The sequence below is a fragment of the Miscanthus floridulus genome, chromosome 11 (genome assembly GCF_019320115.1).
Source record: "Miscanthus floridulus cultivar M001 chromosome 11, ASM1932011v1, whole genome shotgun sequence".
NCBI classification, from domain to species: domain Eukaryota; kingdom Viridiplantae; phylum Streptophyta; class Magnoliopsida; order Poales; family Poaceae; genus Miscanthus; species Miscanthus floridulus.
Window position 1 is genome coordinate 76,509,513 of NC_089590.1, and position 21,751 is coordinate 76,531,263.

Consider the following 21,751-nt stretch of genomic DNA (forward strand, 5'->3'; position numbering starts at 1 on the left):
CTATGTTTTGGACAGAGATGCAATTATTGCATTAGTTGACCCTTCTAACTGTAAAATCATCTTAATATGAGAATAACAAAGTTGTAGATAATTCATGTATCTAGCTTCTGTTAAAATTTGGTGGTATTTGGCCTTGTGGTTTGTGAGTTATGCCTGTTTAAAGTTGGGTTTCAGAAATGACTGCTTTCTGTCAATTGTGGACCAGTTTCTATAAATGGGTATAATTGACTTAGTTAACTTGAGAATCATGCTAAGAGGATTAAAGATGAATTGTAGAAAATTTCATAAGCTTTCCAGATTATCTTGTTGCATGTCTTTTGGATAAGTACAACTCCTGTTATGAGTAAAATTAGCTGCTGCTGTTGCAGCCTTGACTCTATGATTGCCGTGAATAACTGGTTTGTCTTGAATGCTTATGTGATGCATCTTGTGTTACCATTCATACACTTGCATATTGCATCTCATCTAGGTATGCTAGATGAACCACGTGAAGGATGTGATGTTGGAGCCAAACCCGAAGACGGTGTTTGATGGATCTGTCCCAAAGATGGAAGGACTAAGCGAGTGCTAGGATCTGAGATGTCCCAGGATGGTGCAAGCTAACTGAACTGACTTGTGTCGGATCCCAGGCAAGCCCCGGAGCATTATAAGTCTCCTACTTTATAAAAGCAATTCTTTCTATATATATGAGTTTATATATATTGTTGCATTAAGTTGTAGGAGTTGATTGAAACCGTTGATGCATTTATTACTATCCTTGCCTACCTTACTACCTTGTTACCCTGTTAGGTCAGGATCGAATAACTGTTTAGCCTTACTTAGACCGGTAGCGATCGGTGATATCCAATCACCTACATTATAGGTGGTTACTGGAAGAATTTAGCTATGGAAAGAATGATATCCTGGAATTAACCATATGTGATGGATAATTGGAGACCAGACGAAAAAAGTTGGAGGCAACCAGACAGGGTTCTGGGGTGCTGTTAGTTTCCGTCTGTGTCGATTAAGGACCGACTGTTGTTGAGCCTCGAGTCATGTTGAACGCATGCCTTACATTTAGCTGGCCGGATAAAGTACCTTCCGACCGCGAAGCTAGGAGATTTTTCGGGCCGAGTAGATTGCCCGCAGCGCACTGTGCCGGAGCAGGTGTGGTAGGACACGGGGGCGAGATGATAAGACCAAAGTGCAATCGGTCAGCCCCAGGTACATGTGGTTCCTGGCAAACTCGAGATTCCTGGAAAGTCGACTCGGTGATCAATATCTCACTTTAGCGGGTGAGTGAGGTTTGTGTAAGGAATAAATCATCAGCTGGTTAGGAATCGATTCGAATTGCCATCGCTCCTGGATAGTGAGCACTTGACTCGAGTTACTTCATCGTAGTAATTATTATGGAACAATGATGGTTATATGGATGGTATGGGATATGCTAAATCTAAATTGGTAACTGGATGTTATTGGTTAATCAAGTGATTGCTATAGTACAGGTGCTTACCTAGATGGATAGGTCATAATAAAGATGATGCAAAGTACTTAAAATGGTTTCTTCATGGTAGCTTATGCTTTTCGCAAATAAGTCAGCTAGCCCACTAAAGAAAGCCTTGCATAATCCTTGGTGTCACTTTATTTCTGGTTTACGACGGGTAAGTCTGGCTGAGTACATTCGAGTACTCAGTGTTTATCCCACCTTGTTGCAGGTGATGTTCTCGACCTATTGATGATGGTGGCTAACCACCGGTGGGCTCGGTGATTCTATACTTACTTCTCATCTATATGCTTTTGTCGGATGATGTCACTATGCTAGCAATATATTTGGAACTTATATTAATGTAATCATTTGAAAGCTATGTTGTTTTTACTAAGCGGTTTTGAAACCCAAACTTGTACTATTATTTGTTAACCCCTTTGTAATATTATTTCTGCTGCAACCCGATGTATGTGATGTGTATTTGCTTAATCACGCGATCTTGGTTGTGATGTTGATTTACCGAGGTGTTTTGGGACACTCAGCGGACTACCGGGTTTATATGAGTAAAAGTATGGGTGTGTCAACGTGTTAGCGGGGACAACCGTACTTGATCTTGTATAAATTGGGCGGTTCTGTCACAACAACCACCACTAGATGCGACTTGAAGTAGTGATGTAACTTCTAATTGGCGATGAGGATGGTGTATAGGAGTTTTTAGATTTGGGGGTAGCGAGTCTTAGAATCAGACAAGACCTCGCTAATGAAGTACATGGGATGCTGCACTTTGAGGGTGTGTCCCTCTTATTCTCACTCCACCACCATGGTGACACTGACCACTTGTGTGGTGGCCGCAATATAGAGTAGAAGCGGTTCCCCGTTGGTTGGAGGGACCAGGATCGAGGCCTTCATTAGAAGCTGCTTGACCATGTCAAGTGCCTCCTGGGCCTTAGGCATCCATTCGAAATGGGCGACCTTCTTCATGAGCCGATAGAGGAGGAGACCTTGTTCATCGAGGCGTGAGATAAAGCATCTAAGCGTGGCGAGTCACCTTGTAACTCACTGTACCCCCTTTATGTTCTGAATTAGGCCCATCCTCATGATGGTCGAGATCTTCTTCGGATTGGCTTTGATGCCACACTCGGAGATGATAAAACCCAGCAGCATATCCCTTGGGACCTTGAATACACACTTCTCGGGGTTGAGCTTAATGCTATTTGGTTAGAGTTTCATGAAGGTCTGCTCTAGGTTGGCTACAACCTGATCAGCCCATTTGGACTTAACCATGATGTCATCCACGTAGGCCTCAACGGTTCGCCCAATGAGGTCCCCAAAACATTTGAGTAAATAATGCTGGTACATAGCCCCCATGTTTTTTAGACCGAACGTCATCGTCACGTAGCAGAATGATCCAAATGGGGTGATGAAAGATGTCGTGAGCTGGTCGAACTCTTTCATCACGATTTGATGGTACCCAGAGTATGCATCAAGGAAGCAAAGGGTTTCACACCCTGAGGTTGAGTCAACTACTTGGTCTATGCATGGCAAAGGAAATAGATCCTTTGGACATGCTTTATTGAGACCCATGTAGTCGACACACATTCTTCATTTCCCACTCATTTTTCATACTAGAACAGGATTGGCTAACCACTCGGGGTGGTATACTTCCTTGATGAACACAGACGCCAAAAGCTTCGCAATCTGCTTGCTGATGGCCCTACGCTTCTCCTCGTCAAAGCGACACAGGTGCTGCTTCACTAGCGTGTAGCCTGGCATGATCTTAAAGGCATGCTCGATGACCTCTCTTGGAATGCCTAGCATGTCTGAGGGTTTTCATGCAAAGATGTCTCTGTTGGCACAGAGGAGGTCAATGAGCGCGCTTTTCTATTCAGAGGAAAGTGTGGTGCCAATGCGCACCACTTTGCCCTTGAAGCTGCTAGGGTCTATGAGGACCTCCTTGGCACCTTCTAAAAGCTCAAAAGACCCGAGCGACCACTTGGGGTCAGGTGCTTCTTCGGTGACCTCCTTCCTATCCTTGGAGGCGACAATTGCCATTCGTGTTTGTAGCACTCAACCTCGCACTCATAGGTGTGCTGGAAGGAGATGCCGATGGTGATGACCTCGCACGGTCCCACCATTTTTAGCTTCAGATAAGTGTAGTTGGGGACAGCCATGAACTTCGCATAGCATGTACATCCTAGGATGGCGTGGTAGGTTTCGTGGAACCCGACCGCCTCAAAAGTAAGGGTCTTGTCCTATAATTGGTTGGATCCCCAAAGGTGATGGGCAAATCGATCTGCCCAAGTGGCATGGCCTGCTTTCTAGGCATTATGCCATGGAAAGGCGCTCCGGTCGGTCGGATGCATGATCGGTCGATGTCCATGGCGTCGAGTGTTTCGGTGTACAAGATGTTGAGGCTACTGTCTCCATCCATCAGTACCTTGGTGAGCCGCTTTATGTCAATGATTGGGTCAACCATGAGCGGATATCTCCTCGGTTGTGGGACGCTCTCCGAGTGGTCGGTTCGATCAAAGGTTATGGCGGACTCCGACCATCAGAGGAAGGTAGGTGCGGCTAGCTCAGTCGTATAGACCTCGTCGTGTGTGAGCTTCTAGCGATGCTTGGAGTCATAGGCCACCAACCCTCCAAAGATCATGAGGCAGCCATCCAGCGTTGGAAATCTATCATCCTTCCCCTCGGCATTGTCTATGGATAGCTTGGGGTCCTTCCTATGCCCCCCTTGTTGGAGCCTCCTGACAAGAACCACTTTATAAGATCGTAGTCCTTGTATAGATGCTTGATGAGGAAAGCATGGTTCGGACATGGTCCTTTGAATAACTTCTCAAAGTGGTTCGGGGTGCCCTCGATGGGCTTCCAACCCCCTTACAGTCGACAGTGGCCACGAGCGAGCCCTTGTGCCACTACTTATTCTTCTTCTTGCTAGGATGGTTAGAGGTGCCTTCGTCGATGTCCTCATCCTGCTTTGCCTTACCCTTGAGGCGGTCAAAGATCGCTCTGACCGCCTCCTCGCCCAAGGCATGGCTGGTGGCAATATCAAGGAGCTCCTTGGTGGTTCACGGGCCCTTACATCCCAGCTTGTGAACCAGAGATAGGAAGGCTCCTATGATGTCAGCGTAGGTGATGTTAGGCCACTCGTTGCACTGCCGGGAGAAGCACTGGATATATCCACAAAGAGTTCCCCGGGCCTTCTGTCAGTAGTTTTTGAGATCCCATGGGTATCCAGGATGCGCGTATGTGCCCTAGAAGTTTTCCACAAAGATCTCTTTTAGGTATGCCCAACTTTGGATCATGTTGGGCGGAAGGTGTTCCAACCACGTTCGGGCCAAATCAGCCGGGAACAATGGAAGGTTGTGGATAATAAAATCATCATTATCTGCTCCACTGGCTTGGTAAATAAGTCGATAATCCTTAAGCCATAGTCCAGGGTTCGTTTCCCTAGAGTATTTTGTGATGTTGGTTGGCGATCGGTACCGTGGTGGAAAGGCGGCATTGAGGATGTGTCGGCCAAAGGCCTGAGGTCCCGGCAAGTTGGGGCTTGGGCTTTGATCCTCGCCACTATTGTAGCATCTACCACGATGAGGGTGGTAGCCATGGATGGGCCCCTCTCTTGTGTCGCCATGGACACACCTACGGGCATCAAGGGTGTCACGTGCGTCATAGTTGCGGCTAAGATGCTCATGCACTAGGACTGCGGTGCATGGCCTACCGCCTCACCATGCCTGGTGGACTGATATGTCCATGTTGGGTCACTTTGAGGGTGCGCATTGGCTAGCATTGAGCTCACGTCGTTGGGACAATGAGCTCTCAGACTGTTGCACCACCGCACGCTCGAGTAGCATGCGAATCTCACGATGGGCCCAATGATCCTCGGGCGTCATGAGCCTTGGAAACCAATGGAGCAAGGCCACCATAGAAATGATGTTCTAGCTCACCTAGGTGAAGTGTGGGAGGGATTCATCATCCTCGATGATCCTCTGGTTCACGTCATAGGCCACGGCGCGCGCACACCCGCTGTCTCCATGGCGCTCAATCTCTTGCTCGAGCTCTGTGTGTTCTTGCTTGAGTTGGAGTCGTGCTTCCTTGAGCTCTTGGTGTTGGGCCCCTGCTTCCCTCTCGTCCTCGTTGTTGAGGTCGTTCATTGGGGTAGCCTCTCCCTCATGGATGCTTTCGACATGTCCCTCATGGGTACCTGCCATGAAACATTCACGAGAAGGGTGATGGCTCCCCCCTGCTAGAGTTAGAGTCGGAGGGCGACTCTGATTCTCCCACGATGAGGTCGTGGAAAGATTCCGTGATATATTTTGTCATCCCCATGAACTTGTCGTTCGCGAGGGATGGAGACGTGTGTTGCGCCACAGGGTGGCCAACGGTCTCTGTGGTGTTGCGGAGACCGGATGGGAGCGCTATCGGGATGCTCTGGATGAGGTATTCTAGGGAGAGTGGCTCTCCTCCGACAAGTTGCGTCATGACATTGGTAAACAAGAAGGTGAGGTGGTGCAAGTCCTCTCGGGATGGTCAGGGTCCTAGGAAGGCGCTGAGCTGGTGCTCTAGCATCCCGTAATCAAAGTTGAGAAGCTGGTTACTCCTAGGGGTGTGGGCCTTTGGTGCGTGCAGTTGCAGCTCCTCAAGTGCCTCAATGATCGCGTCGAGGCCGGTGAAGCAGAGAGCTTGGATGGTGGCAGGAGCCTGCACCAACCCCTCTCTGTCGCGACGATGAAGTCCATGTGTCCCAAAGTGCACATGCGTGCCTAGGACTCAGCTGACGCTGTGAATAGCCATCCGCGGCCTGGTGTGGATATCGAGACATGCAAAAAGGAACCTACCTGGCGTGCCAACTGTCGATGTTTTGAGTTACCACCAACGAGTAAATTTCTAGTATTGCACATCTAGCTCAGATGGTGTGCTTAGAGGACACGAGGTTTATACTGGTTCGGATAGAAAGTCCCAACGTCTAGTTCATCGCTGCTACTCGTATTACTAGCACTGAAAGTTTGTAGTAGAGGTTACAAATGAGCGAGAAAGGGAAAGGATCCCAAGTCTCTGGTGAAATGAGTGAGTGGGTGTTGAGAGCTCAATCACTGCTCGGCTATGCATTCGTGTCATGCTCTTGTGCGGATCTGTATCGGATCTTGATGGGTCGATCGGTTCGGGATCCCCTTCATGGGGCGCCCTGCTTTCCCTTTTATAGACCAAGGGAAAGCACGGTTATAGCGGAGGAAAAGAAGAAGAACAAGAGAGAGGAAGGCCTCTAGTATCGTCCGGTCTTTCTCCTTCATGCGGGTCCCACTGACCATGTAGATGTCAACAGGGATGGCTCCACATCATGGTCCTATCTATCACTGGCACCATGCGCAGGCATCATCCGTCGGTCATGGCGCTCTACTCCGTCCTGGCGGACATCGTGGTGAACTGACGCACCTATCCGTATTCGTACAAGGGTTAGGCAGAACAACACTGGTACGCCTGATGTTGTTCTTGATGTGAATCCTTAGGTATGGCCCATCATGGCCGCGAGTTACATTGGGGCGTGTCGATCTCTTCCTTGGTGTCAGAGTTTTGACCTAGGCCCATACGCTTGGACCTAAAGTGGCTGGCGGTGGTATGGGTCCCCGTCGGGCGATGTGGAGCACAAACCCAAGGGGTTTGGCGAGGCAGAGCCCGCGGCCTTGGGCTCGGGCGAAGCAGAGCACAAACCCAAGAGTTGGGCGAGATGAAGCCCGCGACCTCGGGGTCGGGCGAGGCGGAGATCACGGCCTCAGGGTCGGATGAGGCGGAGATCGTGGCCTTGGGGTCGGACGAGGTGGAGCCTGCCCTTGGAGGTCGAGCGAGGCGGAGCCCTCGCACCTAGGGGTCGATTGGAGCTGTAGGCACGCTCTTAACTGCTCGGTTGAATCAATGTTGATGACCATTAGCTCCTCATCTTTGGGTACCCTAGTATCGGTCCCCGACACCAACATTGGAAGTACGGCTGAATATTATGAATGTGGTAGTGTCATAGCTCTTGGCATTTAACCGACCATGCAACATCCTCTGTAATAAGAAGAGCAGGGGAGAGTCTCCCATGCGATATGTCTGATTCATACCTATAGTACAAAGAAGAAATAAATAAAAAGAGAGCGCTCCCATTTCCCCACATTTCATGTTCCCCATGTGCTGTGTGTAGCGATTGATAGAACAAGTTGTCAACCGAAATCATATATTTATATATGCTATACAAGGCCGTCATAAGCCAACATCACAAGATTTGGTTGTAGCGGCATCTCAACAATTGGCGTGAGTATTATTAGTGTGTCTATTTTTTTAAAAAAGGTTCTTTTGTAAGGATGCGTGTATCCTTGTTATATAGAGATCAAAAGTGGTCTTTGCATCATCTACTTGAAATTATTAAAGCTTTCCTTATCGAAAGAATACTGAAATTATCTATGCAAGTGTTGGTAATTATTTGTCTTTGGAATCATGGAACTTATTTGTCTGTCTGTAGAATGGAAATTATCAATGTACTCTCTCTGTCCCTGAATAAATAGATTTTCAGAGTTATCTTAAGTTAAAACTTTTTTAAGCTATCATCCAATTTCTAAAAAACATCAAGATTTATGACATCGAATTAGTATCATTAGAAATACCATATAATATATTTTTATAATGTGCTTATTTATGTCATAAATATTGTTACTGTTTCCTATAAAGTTAGTCAAATTTAAGATAGTTTGATTTGCACGGATTCTAGAAATTGATTTATTTCGGGAGGGATGAAGTATGTGCCTAAGTTATATTAGAGTTAGATTTTCTTAGTGTATAATTCTAAGTAGATAGTACGGTATAACAAAAAAAATATGAGGGTTGAACTCCTATGGATACTTAATCTGAAATAGACTCTCTTGCAAGGCCAGTAAAATATGAGAGTGATGCGAATGCGGCAGAAAAGCTAGACACAAGAAGTGAATTGAAAAAAGGAGCTTTTGACCACCATGACATGCTTGAGACTTGAATGCCTAGTGTGGTTGTGATAGGTCTTTTCTGTATTTATTTCACTCCAATCCAAATAGTCACAGTAGTCGAGGGGTAGACTGATTGCTAGTACGACACTTTATAATGTGCTACAAGATCAAATACGTAACGGGTGGACTATCTTACGTTCGCAGTAATAGTCAACAGCTATGGCTCCTCCATTCTGCATTGGATCGAGGCGAGACTTTCATATGAACTCCTGGCTGCATGGTTCTTTCAAGTTCAACAAATTTTATCAAAGACACGAGTTGGCTTTAACAAAGATCAAAGACACTCATGAATGTTTAGCAAATTAAGTTTCAGATCAAAGACAATCAGAAAGAAATCTACAGCGAAAAGAAACCAGCTACTAAATGACCAAATGACCTGAGCTACACCACACTCAATAGAGTTTAACCCACCTAATATAAAGTGCAACAAAAGTTCACACAGACAAGCATGCAAATTTTTTACACAGACAAAACATTTTGATTCAAGTGTTAATACCTAACTATTATATTAAACTGAAATATGAATGTAATTTTTTACTTTTCACAATAAGCTCATGTCCTTCCCTATTCTGTACGTGATCTAGACTCGTGCATCATGCTCATATGAGTTGAAATAGCGCATGCTAATGATGGTACGAAGTATAATTCTAAGACGTTTCAAGTGATACTATGGAGCTAGATTCTAAACGGTATTGAAACAGTTAATGATGCGATCGTTGAATAAATATCTAAACGTAAATTATCCAAATCGTCCTGCAACAAGCCATATGTTCTGCTTCAGACATGCATGTTTTCTAATTGTGCCTACAAACTGTCTCAATGAGGCTAGCGTTGGGTTGAGTAGCCCTGATTAAATATGGACCGGTTGTGTTGAAAAAAAAACTTTTTTTTCTGTCTGTAGCCCATTTGGCTATGATAGACGTGTCGCTTAGCTAACTTTTGGGTTTGGGTCAGGTTGCGGATCAAAAAATAGCGGAGCCCAAGCTTGACTCGTTGGTTGGGCCAGGCTCGAAACCACACTCAAAGTCGCCCCGAAGCATTTGGTCGGGTTAGGATTTTCTTGGGACAGGTCAGGTTATAGATGTCAACGGGCCCTGTTCTCCGAATCCCCGCGGAGAATTCACCCATTAAGGGACGGGGATGATATGAATTCTATCCCCACGGAGGATTAAACGGGGCTGAAGTTATCCCAATCGGAGATCACGGGGGCGGGGATGGTATGCAGGCCCCCGTCCTCGCTCCCCACGGGAACCCAATTCTAAAGGCCCATATACTGACAAGGCCCAATACATGTGATATATAAGCAATGTTGCAACCCTAGTTCCTGTCGAAACAATCAACGGAAACACGAAACGAAAGTTATATTTCATAGTCCCGTTATATCACTTAGGGTTTTAAACCAATTTTTATTAAGCGAAAATGCTATAGAACATATATGTGCTACTTAAATAAAGTTTGAAGTACAAACTTTGTAGATGACGATGAAATACCTGTGGCCCATGGAGATCCCCACGGGGACTAATTCCCCGTGGGGATGGGGATGGGGAGAAAGTCTCCCCCGTGGCACTTGACAGGGATGGGGAATTTTCTTCCCCACGGGGACGGCGATGGGGAGGCACTCCCCGACGAGAAATTTCCCGTTGACATCTGGAGGTCAGGTTAGGTTTGGCAGCACTAGCGCCTAGACGTCATGACTCCTGCGTTCGTTCAGTCGCTCGCAGCTGCTATGTCCCGTCCACTCGGATTCACGAGCGCCCGCGCAAGCTCTGTTTCTCGTGCTCGCATCCGAACCACCTGCTTCAGATCCATTGTCCACGCTACTCGGATGACTCGCCTCCGCCTCTTTCACACCGGCGCGGCACCCATCTCTTCCAAGCCACCCGAAAGACTCGCCCTGCCTCTTCCACAACAACACCACGCAGCCTGTGCCTCCTCCCCACATCGGCGACGGCGGCCTGCGCCTCCTCCATGCATCGGTGGCCACGGCTTGGCCCTGCCTGCCCTCATGGACATCAACACCGACGGTCTGCACTTGCAACATGAAACACTCGAAATGCAACATGCATTTGAAACGGATGAAACATTTGGGACATACGCTTGCAACATGTGTTTAAAACATATGCAACATCCAGATAAAAGAATTGCAACATGAAAAAACACTTACTGCAACATAAGACAAACAACTGAAACATTTGGAACTACTATTGCAATATGTGTGAAAACATATGCAACATTCAGATAAAAAATGATTACAGCATACGTCTGGAAACATATGAAACATTTTGAATAAACGATTGCCACATGCTTCTAAAACACTTGCAACATATATGACATGTGCAAAATTCCCTGATCTACTTTTACAACATCCATAAAAATAGCTGCAACATACCTTGGAAATGATTAAAACGCCTGAAATATACATTCGCAACATAGTGAAGGAGAAGCCTGGGCCGGTCGATTCTAGCCGGGGGCGCACGAGAACCACCCCCACCGGTGCCACCAGTACCGGTCTTGACTCAGCGGCGATGGTAGGGGATGGGGGCGAGGAGCACCATGGCCGCTGGGGTGGGGTGTGCTCAGTCACCAAGGTGAGAGGGCGCCGCCGAGGGTAGGGAGGCACAACGCCGGGGTTGAGGAGAGCCGCCGACTCCCCTGCAACATTGTCGTGCCACCTCCATGGATCTCGCTCGTACTCTATGGATCTCGCCAAGGTGGAGGATAGGACCACCGGATTTGCAGGCGTTGGGGGCTTTCGGTGGGGGAGGACGTCGGGCATTGGTGCGCTGCGGCAGGGGATGGGGAGCGCAGAAGGGGTAAGGGCGGGTGAAAGGTCCTTGTGTGGTTTTGGTAATTGAGTGACAACCTAGGTGGATTAATTGTGTTTATGTGAGATACACATGTGATTAGTCCACAGGTACATGTGTGTGAGCAACATATGCCATGAAGGTGAAAATGGCTTGGAGATATTGCAAAGCTCACACATGTGATGATGAAGGAGCTCATTGCAAATAAGACATGACATTGAGTCATATGATCAAGGCGGAGAAGATCAAGACATAACTTGGCTTGATGGACCGGTTGCAAGCGTGAAGGGCAAGTCAGAGGCTTTAGAGCGATGGACCGCATGACGGTGAAGCTTAAACAAGACTTGGCGTCGATGGATGAAGGCAACAGTGAAAAGCAAGTGAAGTCAAGATCGATGAACCAATATGATCATGTGATGATATGAAGTGGATCATATCATTGTTGATCATGTTGGTGTATGTGTTGCATCAACATTAGAGGAGATAGAATGGAATGCGCAAGGCAAATGTATAACCTAGGGCATTTTATTTCACCGGTCATAGGTGTGTAGAGAAGTTGATGACCGGATTTAGGATAGATGGCCGTACTATCAAGAAGGGCAAACTTGTTTGCATATCAGTCATCTAGTGCCACTCGAGTGATCTAACTTTGCATCGTCGCTAGGATCGAGTGGCGTGGCAAGTTGAGTGACTAATCCTTTGGAAAATGATTATGAAAATGCTAACACACATACACATGGTGGTGTACACTTGATAGTGTTGTCACATTTACAAAAGAGAAGAAGTTGGAGTTAATATGGATTACCTTGGTGAAGGAATAGAGGCAAGGGTTCAAAACTCCATCGGTGGAGTGTCCGTCCGTAGAGTGCGCATAGTCCGACGGTACCACCGGTGTCCTATACAGAAAAGACAGGGTCTCACAGAGTGGACCGGATGTTGGTCACATGGTGACCGGACGCTGGGTTCTTGCGTCTGGTTAGTGGCAGCAGAGAGCGCGCAGGCATCGGTCTTCGACCGGACGCTGACGCTGAAAGTGACCGGACGCTGGCAGGGTGCGTCTGGTCAGACTAACGTATGGTGATGTAGACGACGCAGAGAAGTTAGAGAAGGATCGGACGCTGGTGCTGTGTCCCATCGTGACCGACCGGACGTGTCCGGTCACGAATTTTCGCCTCTAGAACCTTACTAGAAACGACCGAACGCTGGTGTTGGTGTGTCCGGTCACTTTGAGCAGCTGCTTCTGGTCATCACTTGACCGTTGAGATCAAGCGACTAAGGTTGAACGGAGGCGACATGTGGCGAGCATCCGTTGACCGGACGGTGAGGTCCAGCGTCCGGTCGATATGACCGGCGCGTCCGGTCAACCCGAAAAACGCCCAGTGAAGGGGTAACGGCTAGTTTAGCCCGTGTGGCTATAAATGGAAGGGGGTCTCGGCCATGGCTGGGGTTGAGCACCTCGGGGGACTTTGTGCCCATGCTTGAGAGTGCTTGAGAGCCCTCCATCTCACATATGCTTGATAGTGATCATTCGATTGTGTGAGAGAGCGATTCTAGTGCGATTGCATCGTGAGGTTGCATTGAGTAGCACTAGGTGATCGAGTTGCAAGCCGATGGTGCTTGTTACTCTTAGAGGTTGCCACCTCCTAGACGGCTTGGTGGTGGTCTCCGTCGAAGCCCGTAAGAAGCTTGTGCGGTGTTCCGGAGAAGAGATTTGTGAGGGGCATTATGCTCGCCCCGCGGGAGCCGCGAAAAGCAACTCTAGTTGACCATGTCATTGAGCTACCCTCACTTTTGGGGTAGGTTCTTGCGGTGCCCGACGCGTGGGTTGATGGGCGATGCCAATTAGCTGTCGAACCATCAAGTGAGCAGTCGACACAACAGGAACTAGCATGTTGGCAAGCACGTGAACCTCGGGAGAAAAATCATCATGTCAACCTTGTTCTTCCCGTGGATTTGCATCCTCATTACACAAGCTTGTAATTACTTTCATATACATTGTGCTTTGTGTAGTTGTTCTTGTAGTTAGTTTGCTTGTATAGCTCACTAGTTACCTTCTTGCTTGTGTAGCACAGAAGTAGCTCCCATGCATGGCTAATTTTGTTTGTGTAACCTTGTTAGTCACATTGCTTAGTTTATGTAGCTAAGTATTTGCGCTCTCTAATTTGACATTGATTGCCTTGTTATTGAGCATTGCTAGTGAGCTTAGTTGACTTTGTACTTTTGCTTACTAGCATGTGTAGGAGCTCCCTTGTTGTTTAAAATACTAGTGGCATAGGTTTATGTGATCTTACTTCTAGAATTGGTTAGGTAAGCTCTCGCTAGCCCGACACCTTTGTTGCTTAATTAGTATCTTTGGAATGTGCTAGAGAACATAAATAGAGGGATGTAGTCTTGGCTAGACCGATAATTTTAATTCTGCTATTGTTTCGGTTAGCCGACGTGGTTATTTTTAGAAATGACTATTCACCCCTCTCTAGTCCGCCATCTCGACTTTACAGCGGGAGCGGAGCAAAGAGAGGCGTGTAAGAGTTGATTTTATTTTTTTAGGCGAGCGGCGCATACGACAGTGAGTGAAGTCCGGACGTCTTAATGGTAGCATTATCGGGTTAGGTTGGTTCGAGCATAGTATTTTCTTTAAAAAAAGACTTATTCTCTAAATTTTTATTTATAGAGTCATTTGATTAAAAATTGTTTCTATATTTTTTACCCTCAAACATTTTTTTCTTATGTCATGTGCTTATTTTGGAGTCAGTCTCACTCTTCATCTTTAACTAACAAGAAATTAGAAATAAAGGATGTCAATATCTGGAGATCTTAATTAATACGCTGCTGGAGTTTTTTTTATAAAAAATTATATTCATATTAATAGGAAAGATATAGATAAAGAGGCTCTTGAGTTGCTATTAGGACTTAAATAGCTCACATCCATTAAGTTTTTTTTTCTAAAAGAACCAGAATAATTCTATTTTTTTCTAAAAGAACCAGAATAATTCTACATATATAAGGAGGAGTTGAGTTTTACAAGCGGAAGTCGCACAAAAATTTCCGCCCTGAGCAGACTGCTCAGCAGGGCAAAAACAGATAAACAGACTACCCACTAGGGGGACGCCAACAATAGACTGAAATGCCTTGCGCCCGCCAAGCATCACATTTTAGCTACGTCCAATAATTTCACAAACTACATGTTGAAGTCCCTTTGAGAGATTCTTAAAAATCTGCTGGTATGGTTCTCATCTCGGTAAAGTAAAATACAATTGTTAACAAAATATTAAAAAAATCCATCGGCCCGTTTAATTTAGTTTAGCTATAAGTTACAGCTATAAAAAAGCTACTATGAGATATGTGTCATGAAAAGGTTATAACTTGTTTGGCTAAAACAAGTATAAAATCAACCATCTTTCTACCTCTCTTAAAATACTCCCTCTTTTTCCACCAATTTCGATAAGTAGAAAGCCAAAAGGCAAAAAAAAAAAAAAACATGGCCCCATATATTTCAAAACTGTACTATATAAAATAAAAGTAGCTGCTTATAAAAAAAGTCAGGTTTCACCTATTTGATTGGCTTTCTGTTTTTTATAGCAGAAATACTTTTGAGAAACTTAACCAATCACAGCGTGAATCAACACCAGGCTAGCCCTTGTTCCTACATGGTCGATTCCCCTTTGCCAACCATTATACCAAACTTTGAATCAGGAAGCTCCGTTACTTGGAGAATTCAGCATAGAATTAGAATCTGAGCCTTAGGCCTGACATATAATAAAAGTAAGGCATCATGGTATGGCCTACTCGGTGCTATATGTATGCGCTGACGAAAAACCAAATTCATCTACGCAACACAAGGTAGGATCAAGTTCATCATGTTGCCAAATTCTCTCCTCCAGAGGCTGGCAAGTTGGTGCCCGCGGTTGCTGAGACTGACAGATGAGCCGAAGCAACCTGTCAAGGTTCTCGTCACCGGCGCTGCGGGTACGTTGTAATTATTCAGACCAAACTACAGAGAACACACATGCAAACCAGGACTCTGAACTCTGGAGAACATAAGATTCCCTGAAACGTACTCGCGTGGTGGATTGTTCTTGCAGGGCAGATTGGGTACGCCATAGTCGCCATGATCGCAAGGGGTCTGATGCTTGGGCCAGACCAGCCGGTGGTTCTCCACATGCTGGACATCCCTAAATCGGCGGAAACCCTGAACGGCGTCAGGATGGAGCTGATCGATGCCGCGTTGCCTCTTCTCAGAGGTGCTCCTCGTTTGCTGTCTCTGTTCGGTGTTCATCTGCTGTGTGTGTGTTCGGTGTTCATCGTTTGCTGTTGTTGCAGGTGTCGTGGCAACGAGTGACGAGGCCGAAGCGTTCCGAGGCGTCAACTTCGCCGTCCTGATCGGCGGATGGCCGAGGAAAGAAGGGATGCAGAGGAAAGACCTGATCGCCAAGAACGTCCCCATCTACCAGTCCCAGGCCTCTGCGCTGCAGCAGCACGCTGCCCCAAACTGCAAGGTCCAGTCCAGCAAATAAAAAGAAATGCGTCTGCGAAAGGCCAATTTTTACTACTCTGACTCTGATAGATATGGCGCTGCTGCTTCTGCAGGTTCTTGTGGTGGCTAACCCTGCGAACACGAACGCGCTCGTGCTGAAGGAGTTCGCGCCCGCGGTGCCCGCCAAGAACATCACCTGCCTCACGCGGCTCGACCACAACCGCGCCCTGGGTCAGATCTCCGAGAAGCTGGGCGTGCACGTCGGCGACGTCAGGAATGCCATCGTGTGGGGGAACCACTCCTCCACGCAGTTCCCGGACGCCAGCCACGCCACCGCCAGGACCCAGCACGGGGAGATGCCCGTCGTGGAGCTCATCGCCGACGAGAAATGGTAAACCGATCCATCGCGCGTCCTGATCATTAGTGGCAGATTGATGGAGCCTAGCGCCCTAGCTGCTGCTTCTGGCCACAGGAATACGCACACATGTCGACTTGTCGGATGTCGCTGCGATTGCAGGTTGAAGGAGGAGTTCGTCAGCGTCGTGCAGCAGCGCGGTGAGGCGGTGATCAAGGCGCGCAAGCAGTCGAGCTCGCTGTCCGCCGCCAGCGCGGCCTGCGATCACATGAGAGACTGGATCCTTGGCACCCCGAAGGTCCAAGACATGCTTTTTTTTCGTCATCCAAGCTCGTTTGAACTTTACCTCTACTCCTATATGTTTGTCAGTGAAGGAGTATCATTTTGCTCTGCAGGGCACGTGGGTGTCTATGGGCGTGTACTCTGACGGGAGCTATGGCGTTCCCGAGGGCATCTTCTACTCGTTCCCGGTGACATGCGACAAGGGAGAGTGGTCTATCGTGCAGGGTGAGTTCTTATCATCATTATACGAATACCAAGTTGGTAGCAACGGCAGCACCACGGTTCTTGACATGATCTGTTTGTTGATCCAGGTCTTGAGGTTGATGACTTTGCACGATCCAAGATGGAGCTTTCGGCGAATGAACTGGATGAAGAGAGGTCCATGGCGTACGAGTTCGTCAGCTCTGAAATAGATCAGTAGATCACTTGTGTATACATGAGCCATAATGATGTAAACGAAAATGCTTATGAGCTTCAGACAATTGTTGCACAACCACCAATAAAGCAGACAACGATGGATTGCTGTATATCCACAAATATTGCTTTGATAAACAGGAACGACTGTCCCTAGTTGATAAATTACAGGATCACGCGACATAAAAAAGAGGAAACAAGTAGGTGGTGGCATGGCGATGGTTATCTTTGGTCCAGTAACAAGAACGCACTGCAGTTATCTTCCTAAGGGAACAGAGTACAATAATCACAAAAGATGGGGTAACCATTGTTATTGTACTTGTCCATTTGCCCTTCGGCAGATAATTGTAACTGCCCTGAGACTTTACTTGGACAGATGGTCAGGTTATAGAGGCAGCGAGGCACACCATATTCAGAGAACTAATAATCATGTACGGACAATAATTTACAGGCATGGCATATCACCAGTTGGCAACTCTCCTTGACGTGGCATCTGCCGAGACATGGCATCTCTACCGAGACATGCCATCTATTTCTTTGTATATGCTGCACTAGGCATCCCTGCCCTGTTAATTCCACCAAGTTTCTTTCAGAGCAAGCATATGTTTCCCTACTGTAGCAAGCACACGCTCAACTAGTGGCATCCACGTCACCACGTGTTTCTACTGCATTTGCAATGTCTGGTTTTCATGTTGTAACCGATATATTCCCAGGTTTTCTTAAGCAGATGCAAGATGATGGAAATTCATGGAAGTCATCCTGTTTTGGTCTGATATCATCCGGCTCACCCATAAGACCCCTCTGAACTTTCTGTACCCTCCGTGAAAAGGTATCCCAGCCCAACTGATTCCGTGTCTGAAATAGTACATTGAGTTTCTTTGCATTTGGGCGAATAGTTCTCTTGTGGCCCATGTATCGCCTACACATTTGATGCAGAATGGATGAGCAAACAATACTATATTAGAAAACCATAAGGGAGTACAGATAAACTGTTCGGAGACACAAATTAACATAAAAAATAGTAAAACAAATTAAACAAGCACTTTGACGGTGTGTATAGAGAGAGCCTCGTGTCCTTTCATGGCAATCCAATATTCAACAGATGTGTACTCCCTCCATCCCAAAATAAATCAACTTTCAGAGTTGTCCCCCTAGGTCAAACTATTTTAAGTTTGGCCAAATTTATAGAAAAAAGCATCAATATTTATAAGACCAAAATAGTATCACTAGATAGATAATTAAATATATTTTCATAATGTACTTATTTGGTGTCATAGATGTTGTTACTCTTTCCTATAAATTTAGTCAAACTTAAGATAGTCTCACTTTGGATGATTCTAGGAGAATTGATTTATCTGGGACGGAGGGAGCAGTTCAGAATATCCAAAGCATATGCAGAAAAAGAGGGGCACATACCTCCGGCCAGCTAAAACTTTGGCCATGTTCCCATTATTATTTGTAACAAAGACATCACTCTCATCACAAACAATGAAGTCAATTGCAGCCAGCCGTGAAGAAAAAGGAAGGAAGGGATTCAAATCATCCCCAGCAAGCTTCTCCTTAGTGTAGAAATTTGCGAAGAGTTCCCTAAGAGGTTGGAGAGTTTCATCTCCGCCATATATTTCTCCAGAAGCAACATATAGAAGTGTATCGTTGCCAAAACCAAGAGCTCGGAGCATTAACCCAACTTCATGAGGAGTAAGTGGGCATTTCCCCCTGCTGCGTTCATCTTCAGCACTCAACTCCTGTTATGAATCAATGTAAAATCAATCCATCACTCAAAACGTAAAGGTGACACAATCTGCCAACCAATGATTTGAACTTTGGCATCTAGAATGATGAATGTGTGATTATATAATTTGATGCATTTTTAGGAAATATAAGAAAGGCACAGGTCATATTCAATAACAAGCAAAAGGAAATAAAATGGAAAAAAATTATATGCCGATGGCAGACTAGTATTTGGATAATATACCATAGGGAAATCTCACCAAGTTTCAAGAGTCTTACAGGTAATGTATCCCATCGTTTCCTAATTTCACCCAATTCCTTTCTTTCTTTTTCACCGCCACCGTAGTAACAGCCAGAAAATGCAAGCATGTCAGGTTCAAACCTGATGAACAAGCAACAGTTATGATAAAAAATTTGTACTTTCATGGTTAATCATAAGTTCAATTATCAAAAGCCCACATTGAATTATAATAAACAACCAGAGTTTACCTCAAATGAACGGCAACATATCGTGTGTTCATGAGTCTCAGCTTTTGAACAAGTTTCTGACCCATGGCATGTATAGAACTCGTAAATTTTAAAGCATGAAAATTTACTCGGCAACGCAACTTTTGCAAATCTTCATCAAGATCGCTAGTGAGCCTATAATCAAACTTTGTTAATTGCAAAGCCTGCAAAGATTAAGACTGTTCAGTCAATAGGGAAGTATGTCTACGTCTACTTTTCATCTGTCTACAGTCACTTGGCACCTGAGATTTTTATTTATGATGAATACACATAACAAATATCTTCAAAAGGAAATTATAATATATGCTCGTGTTAACACCCAAAGGGCCAGACCGGAACCATGCAACAGATAAACTATTGTATATAATGAAATGTTCGTCTTAACACCCACCCATCCAAAATATTGTAATCAAACACAACATCTAAAATGAAACAAATTGATAACTAAGATGACATAACTGACATGTTTTCCTTGCACATGATATATCACTACAAAGACAGGCAGACAGTAAACTAGGAAGAAAAAACAAGTATGCACTATATTACTATAGAAACAATATGCAACATAAGTTTCCAGGCCATTACACAGGTTTGGCAGGTTACTTACTCGCCTTCGCATGAGTATTGGCAAAACTTCATCAATGTAAAACTCAGGCATTGATTTCCTAGGTGCACGCATGGTCCATGGTAGTTTATCCATTGACAACATTACTTCATAAGGGATCCTTTTGACAATAGTTACATCCTTTGATAGGTAGGAAATGAACCACTCCACGTCAAAAATGTCGGAGAAGTCACTGCATACGAAATTTGAAGTCAAGCCATTTTGGAACAGTAACATTCAGAAAACGCCTGTAATTTCTAGTTTTCAATTCACCTATCGTCCTTCCAGAATGAGTGGTGGTCTAACTCAGGTACAACAAGTGTGGCATTCAAAATCCAGGCAACTACAACAGCATCTGTTATCTGCAAACTGAACATCATAAAGGTAACACAAGGGATGATAGAAACAAAACAACCAGACGTTGGAAGACAATCATACCCCTATGCGCTGCTGATTCAGGCCCCCGCTAGTAGCAATCAACAAGTAACCAGTTGATCTGTTCTCTGGCACAGCAGCTGAAAGATGAACATGGAAAACTAGATTGTCATTTTTTTTTGACAATATTAGTTCAAGAGAGAAAGTGATTAACTTTACAAACTAACATCTGAAATCTGCGCTTCTCCCACTGCATCCATAGTACATGCTGGAATACTTGGATTCCCAAATATCAATAGGTTCGTAGTTTCTATGCTGCACATTTTCAGGATTGTAAATGGTCAAGCGGTATTCGGTAATTGCCAAGGAAGTTGAGATAATATTCAGATTATAAAGTATGAAAAACAGTACAGGCAGAACTTGCGAAAGATGGCAACAGAGAACATTTAATTAAGGCACACAAAAAATAGTATTTCAACGACATTCTGTTGAAACTTCACATTGCCAGAAAATACTAAACACTTGCACTCAATTTCTCAAAATGTCCACGAGTCCTAACGATGTGGCAGGTGTAGCCGTCAAGTGACACAAAAACAGAACTTTTCTTTCACCTCAACCAGGCTATAACACGCAAGAGATCACGCAACGACAAAATTCCGTGGAATTAGACAGCAGGGCAGTCAAGCCTCCAACAAATTACCTGCTTGGATCGCCATCGACTCCGGATCCGCGCCCAGTCAGCGTCAGTGACCACGTGTCCCGTAAAGAGGGACACGAACCCTAGAACGAACAGCGCAGTTCCCAGGAACACCGGAGAAGGCGGCGCCTTCCTCGCTGCCCTCGGCGAGGAGGCGCCGGCGCCGGCGCCGCCGCCACCGGAGTGGTACGATTTGGCTACCGCGTCAGGCTTCCTCCCCATGACGCGCCGCACCAGCTCGAGCGCCTAGAGCACAAAATCTCGGCATACAACGCCCACCCTCCCTTCAGGGTCGCTGGCGCCGGCGTGCTAGCCACCCGCGCTAGATCGTGGAGGAGCAGACGTCCATGGCGACGGGAGGAGGCAGGCGTGTCCGCGTGTGAACGCGACCGGGGTCTGGACAGTGGAGTGTGACGATGCCACGAACCGTACGTAGGCGGGCTGGGGTGAGTTTTATTAATGGGCCGTCAGTTAGTTGCTCCACATCCCGCTTGGCCCGTCGTGGACCCTTCTTTCTACATGGGCCTCCCCGTTCGGTGCCTGAATGAGGCCCATACTGACACCTAGACTAACGGGCCGCATAACGTGAGAGACAGGCATCCCGGGTTGGTCTGGTTTACGGTGTGAAGATGGACGCTGGTTCCAGTTTGTGCCGACAGTCCCGGCTCCTCGTGTAAGTAAAAAAAAAAAAGTAATTCCACCTTCCTGTTTTCTGAAAAAAAAAGAAGAAAAAGAAACGAATTCCACCTTGTGTCCACGGTACCAGTACCTCGCCGCACCTCGCAAGCTGATCTGCCGTACGGCGCACTGCGGCCGTACCATCACCGTTCACCGGAGGACAGCATCACTGTTCCCGATCATCGATGACACCCATGTGACCTGTGACCCTGCCACGGCTGGCGACCATAACAACCAACAGGACAAAGGGGTCGAGGCACTGCAAATAGCTACTAGCTACTCCACCGCGGCGCCCGGCCGGCGGGCCAAACCAACCGGCAGGGGACACAGCACTAGAGCAGGCAGGCTC

General features: G+C 46.2%; 2 protein-coding genes across 2 annotated transcripts; one reads left to right on the forward strand and one right to left on the reverse strand.

Moving 5' to 3' along the window:
* Positions 1-15,129: 15,129 nt before the first annotated feature.
* On the forward strand, positions 15,130-16,852 carry LOC136491271 (malate dehydrogenase, cytoplasmic-like). Its single transcript, XM_066487530.1, has 7 exons — positions 15,130-15,251; positions 15,368-15,526; positions 15,606-15,781; positions 15,873-16,150; positions 16,277-16,412; positions 16,510-16,621; positions 16,708-16,852. The coding sequence occupies exons 1-7, from the start codon at positions 15,143-15,145 to the stop codon at positions 16,815-16,817; spliced, it is 1,080 nt and encodes a 359-aa protein (XP_066343627.1). The 5' UTR covers positions 15,130-15,142; the 3' UTR covers positions 16,818-16,852.
* Positions 16,853-17,494: 642 nt separating this feature from the next.
* On the reverse strand, positions 17,495-21,132 carry LOC136491268 (O-fucosyltransferase 29-like). The gene is made up of 9 exons (XM_066487528.1): positions 20,728-21,132; positions 20,255-20,342; positions 20,091-20,167; positions 19,926-20,014; positions 19,656-19,845; positions 19,031-19,212; positions 18,821-18,923; positions 18,227-18,555; positions 17,495-17,729 (listed from the first exon to the last, which is right to left on the reverse strand). Exons 1-9 carry the CDS (start codon positions 20,944-20,946, stop codon positions 17,498-17,500), a joined length of 1,509 nt encoding a protein of 502 aa, XP_066343625.1. The 5' UTR covers positions 20,947-21,132; the 3' UTR covers positions 17,495-17,497.
* Positions 21,133-21,751: the final 619 nt, after the last annotated feature.

Excerpts from the sequence above, each read along its gene's own strand:
- LOC136491268 (XM_066487528.1), bottom strand. The coding sequence starts at position 20,946 with ATGGGGAGGAAGCCTGACGCGGTAGCCAAATCGTACCACTCCGGTGGC. Across the intron at positions 20,343-20,727 it reads GTCGATGGCGATCCAAGCAG|CATAGAAACTACGAACCTAT; the intron begins GTAATTTGTTGG and ends GAAAATGTGCAG. Across the intron at positions 19,846-19,925 it reads TCATTCTGGAAGGACGATAG|TGACTTCTCCGACATTTTTG; the intron begins GTGAATTGAAAA and ends TTTCGTATGCAG.
- LOC136491271 (XM_066487530.1), top strand. The coding sequence starts at position 15,143 with ATGTTGCCAAATTCTCTCCTCCAGAGGCTGGCAAGTTGGTGCCCGCGG. Across the intron at positions 15,782-15,872 it reads ACGCTGCCCCAAACTGCAAG|GTTCTTGTGGTGGCTAACCC; the intron begins GTCCAGTCCAGC and ends CTGCTTCTGCAG. Across the intron at positions 16,413-16,509 it reads GGATCCTTGGCACCCCGAAG|GGCACGTGGGTGTCTATGGG; the intron begins GTCCAAGACATG and ends TTTGCTCTGCAG.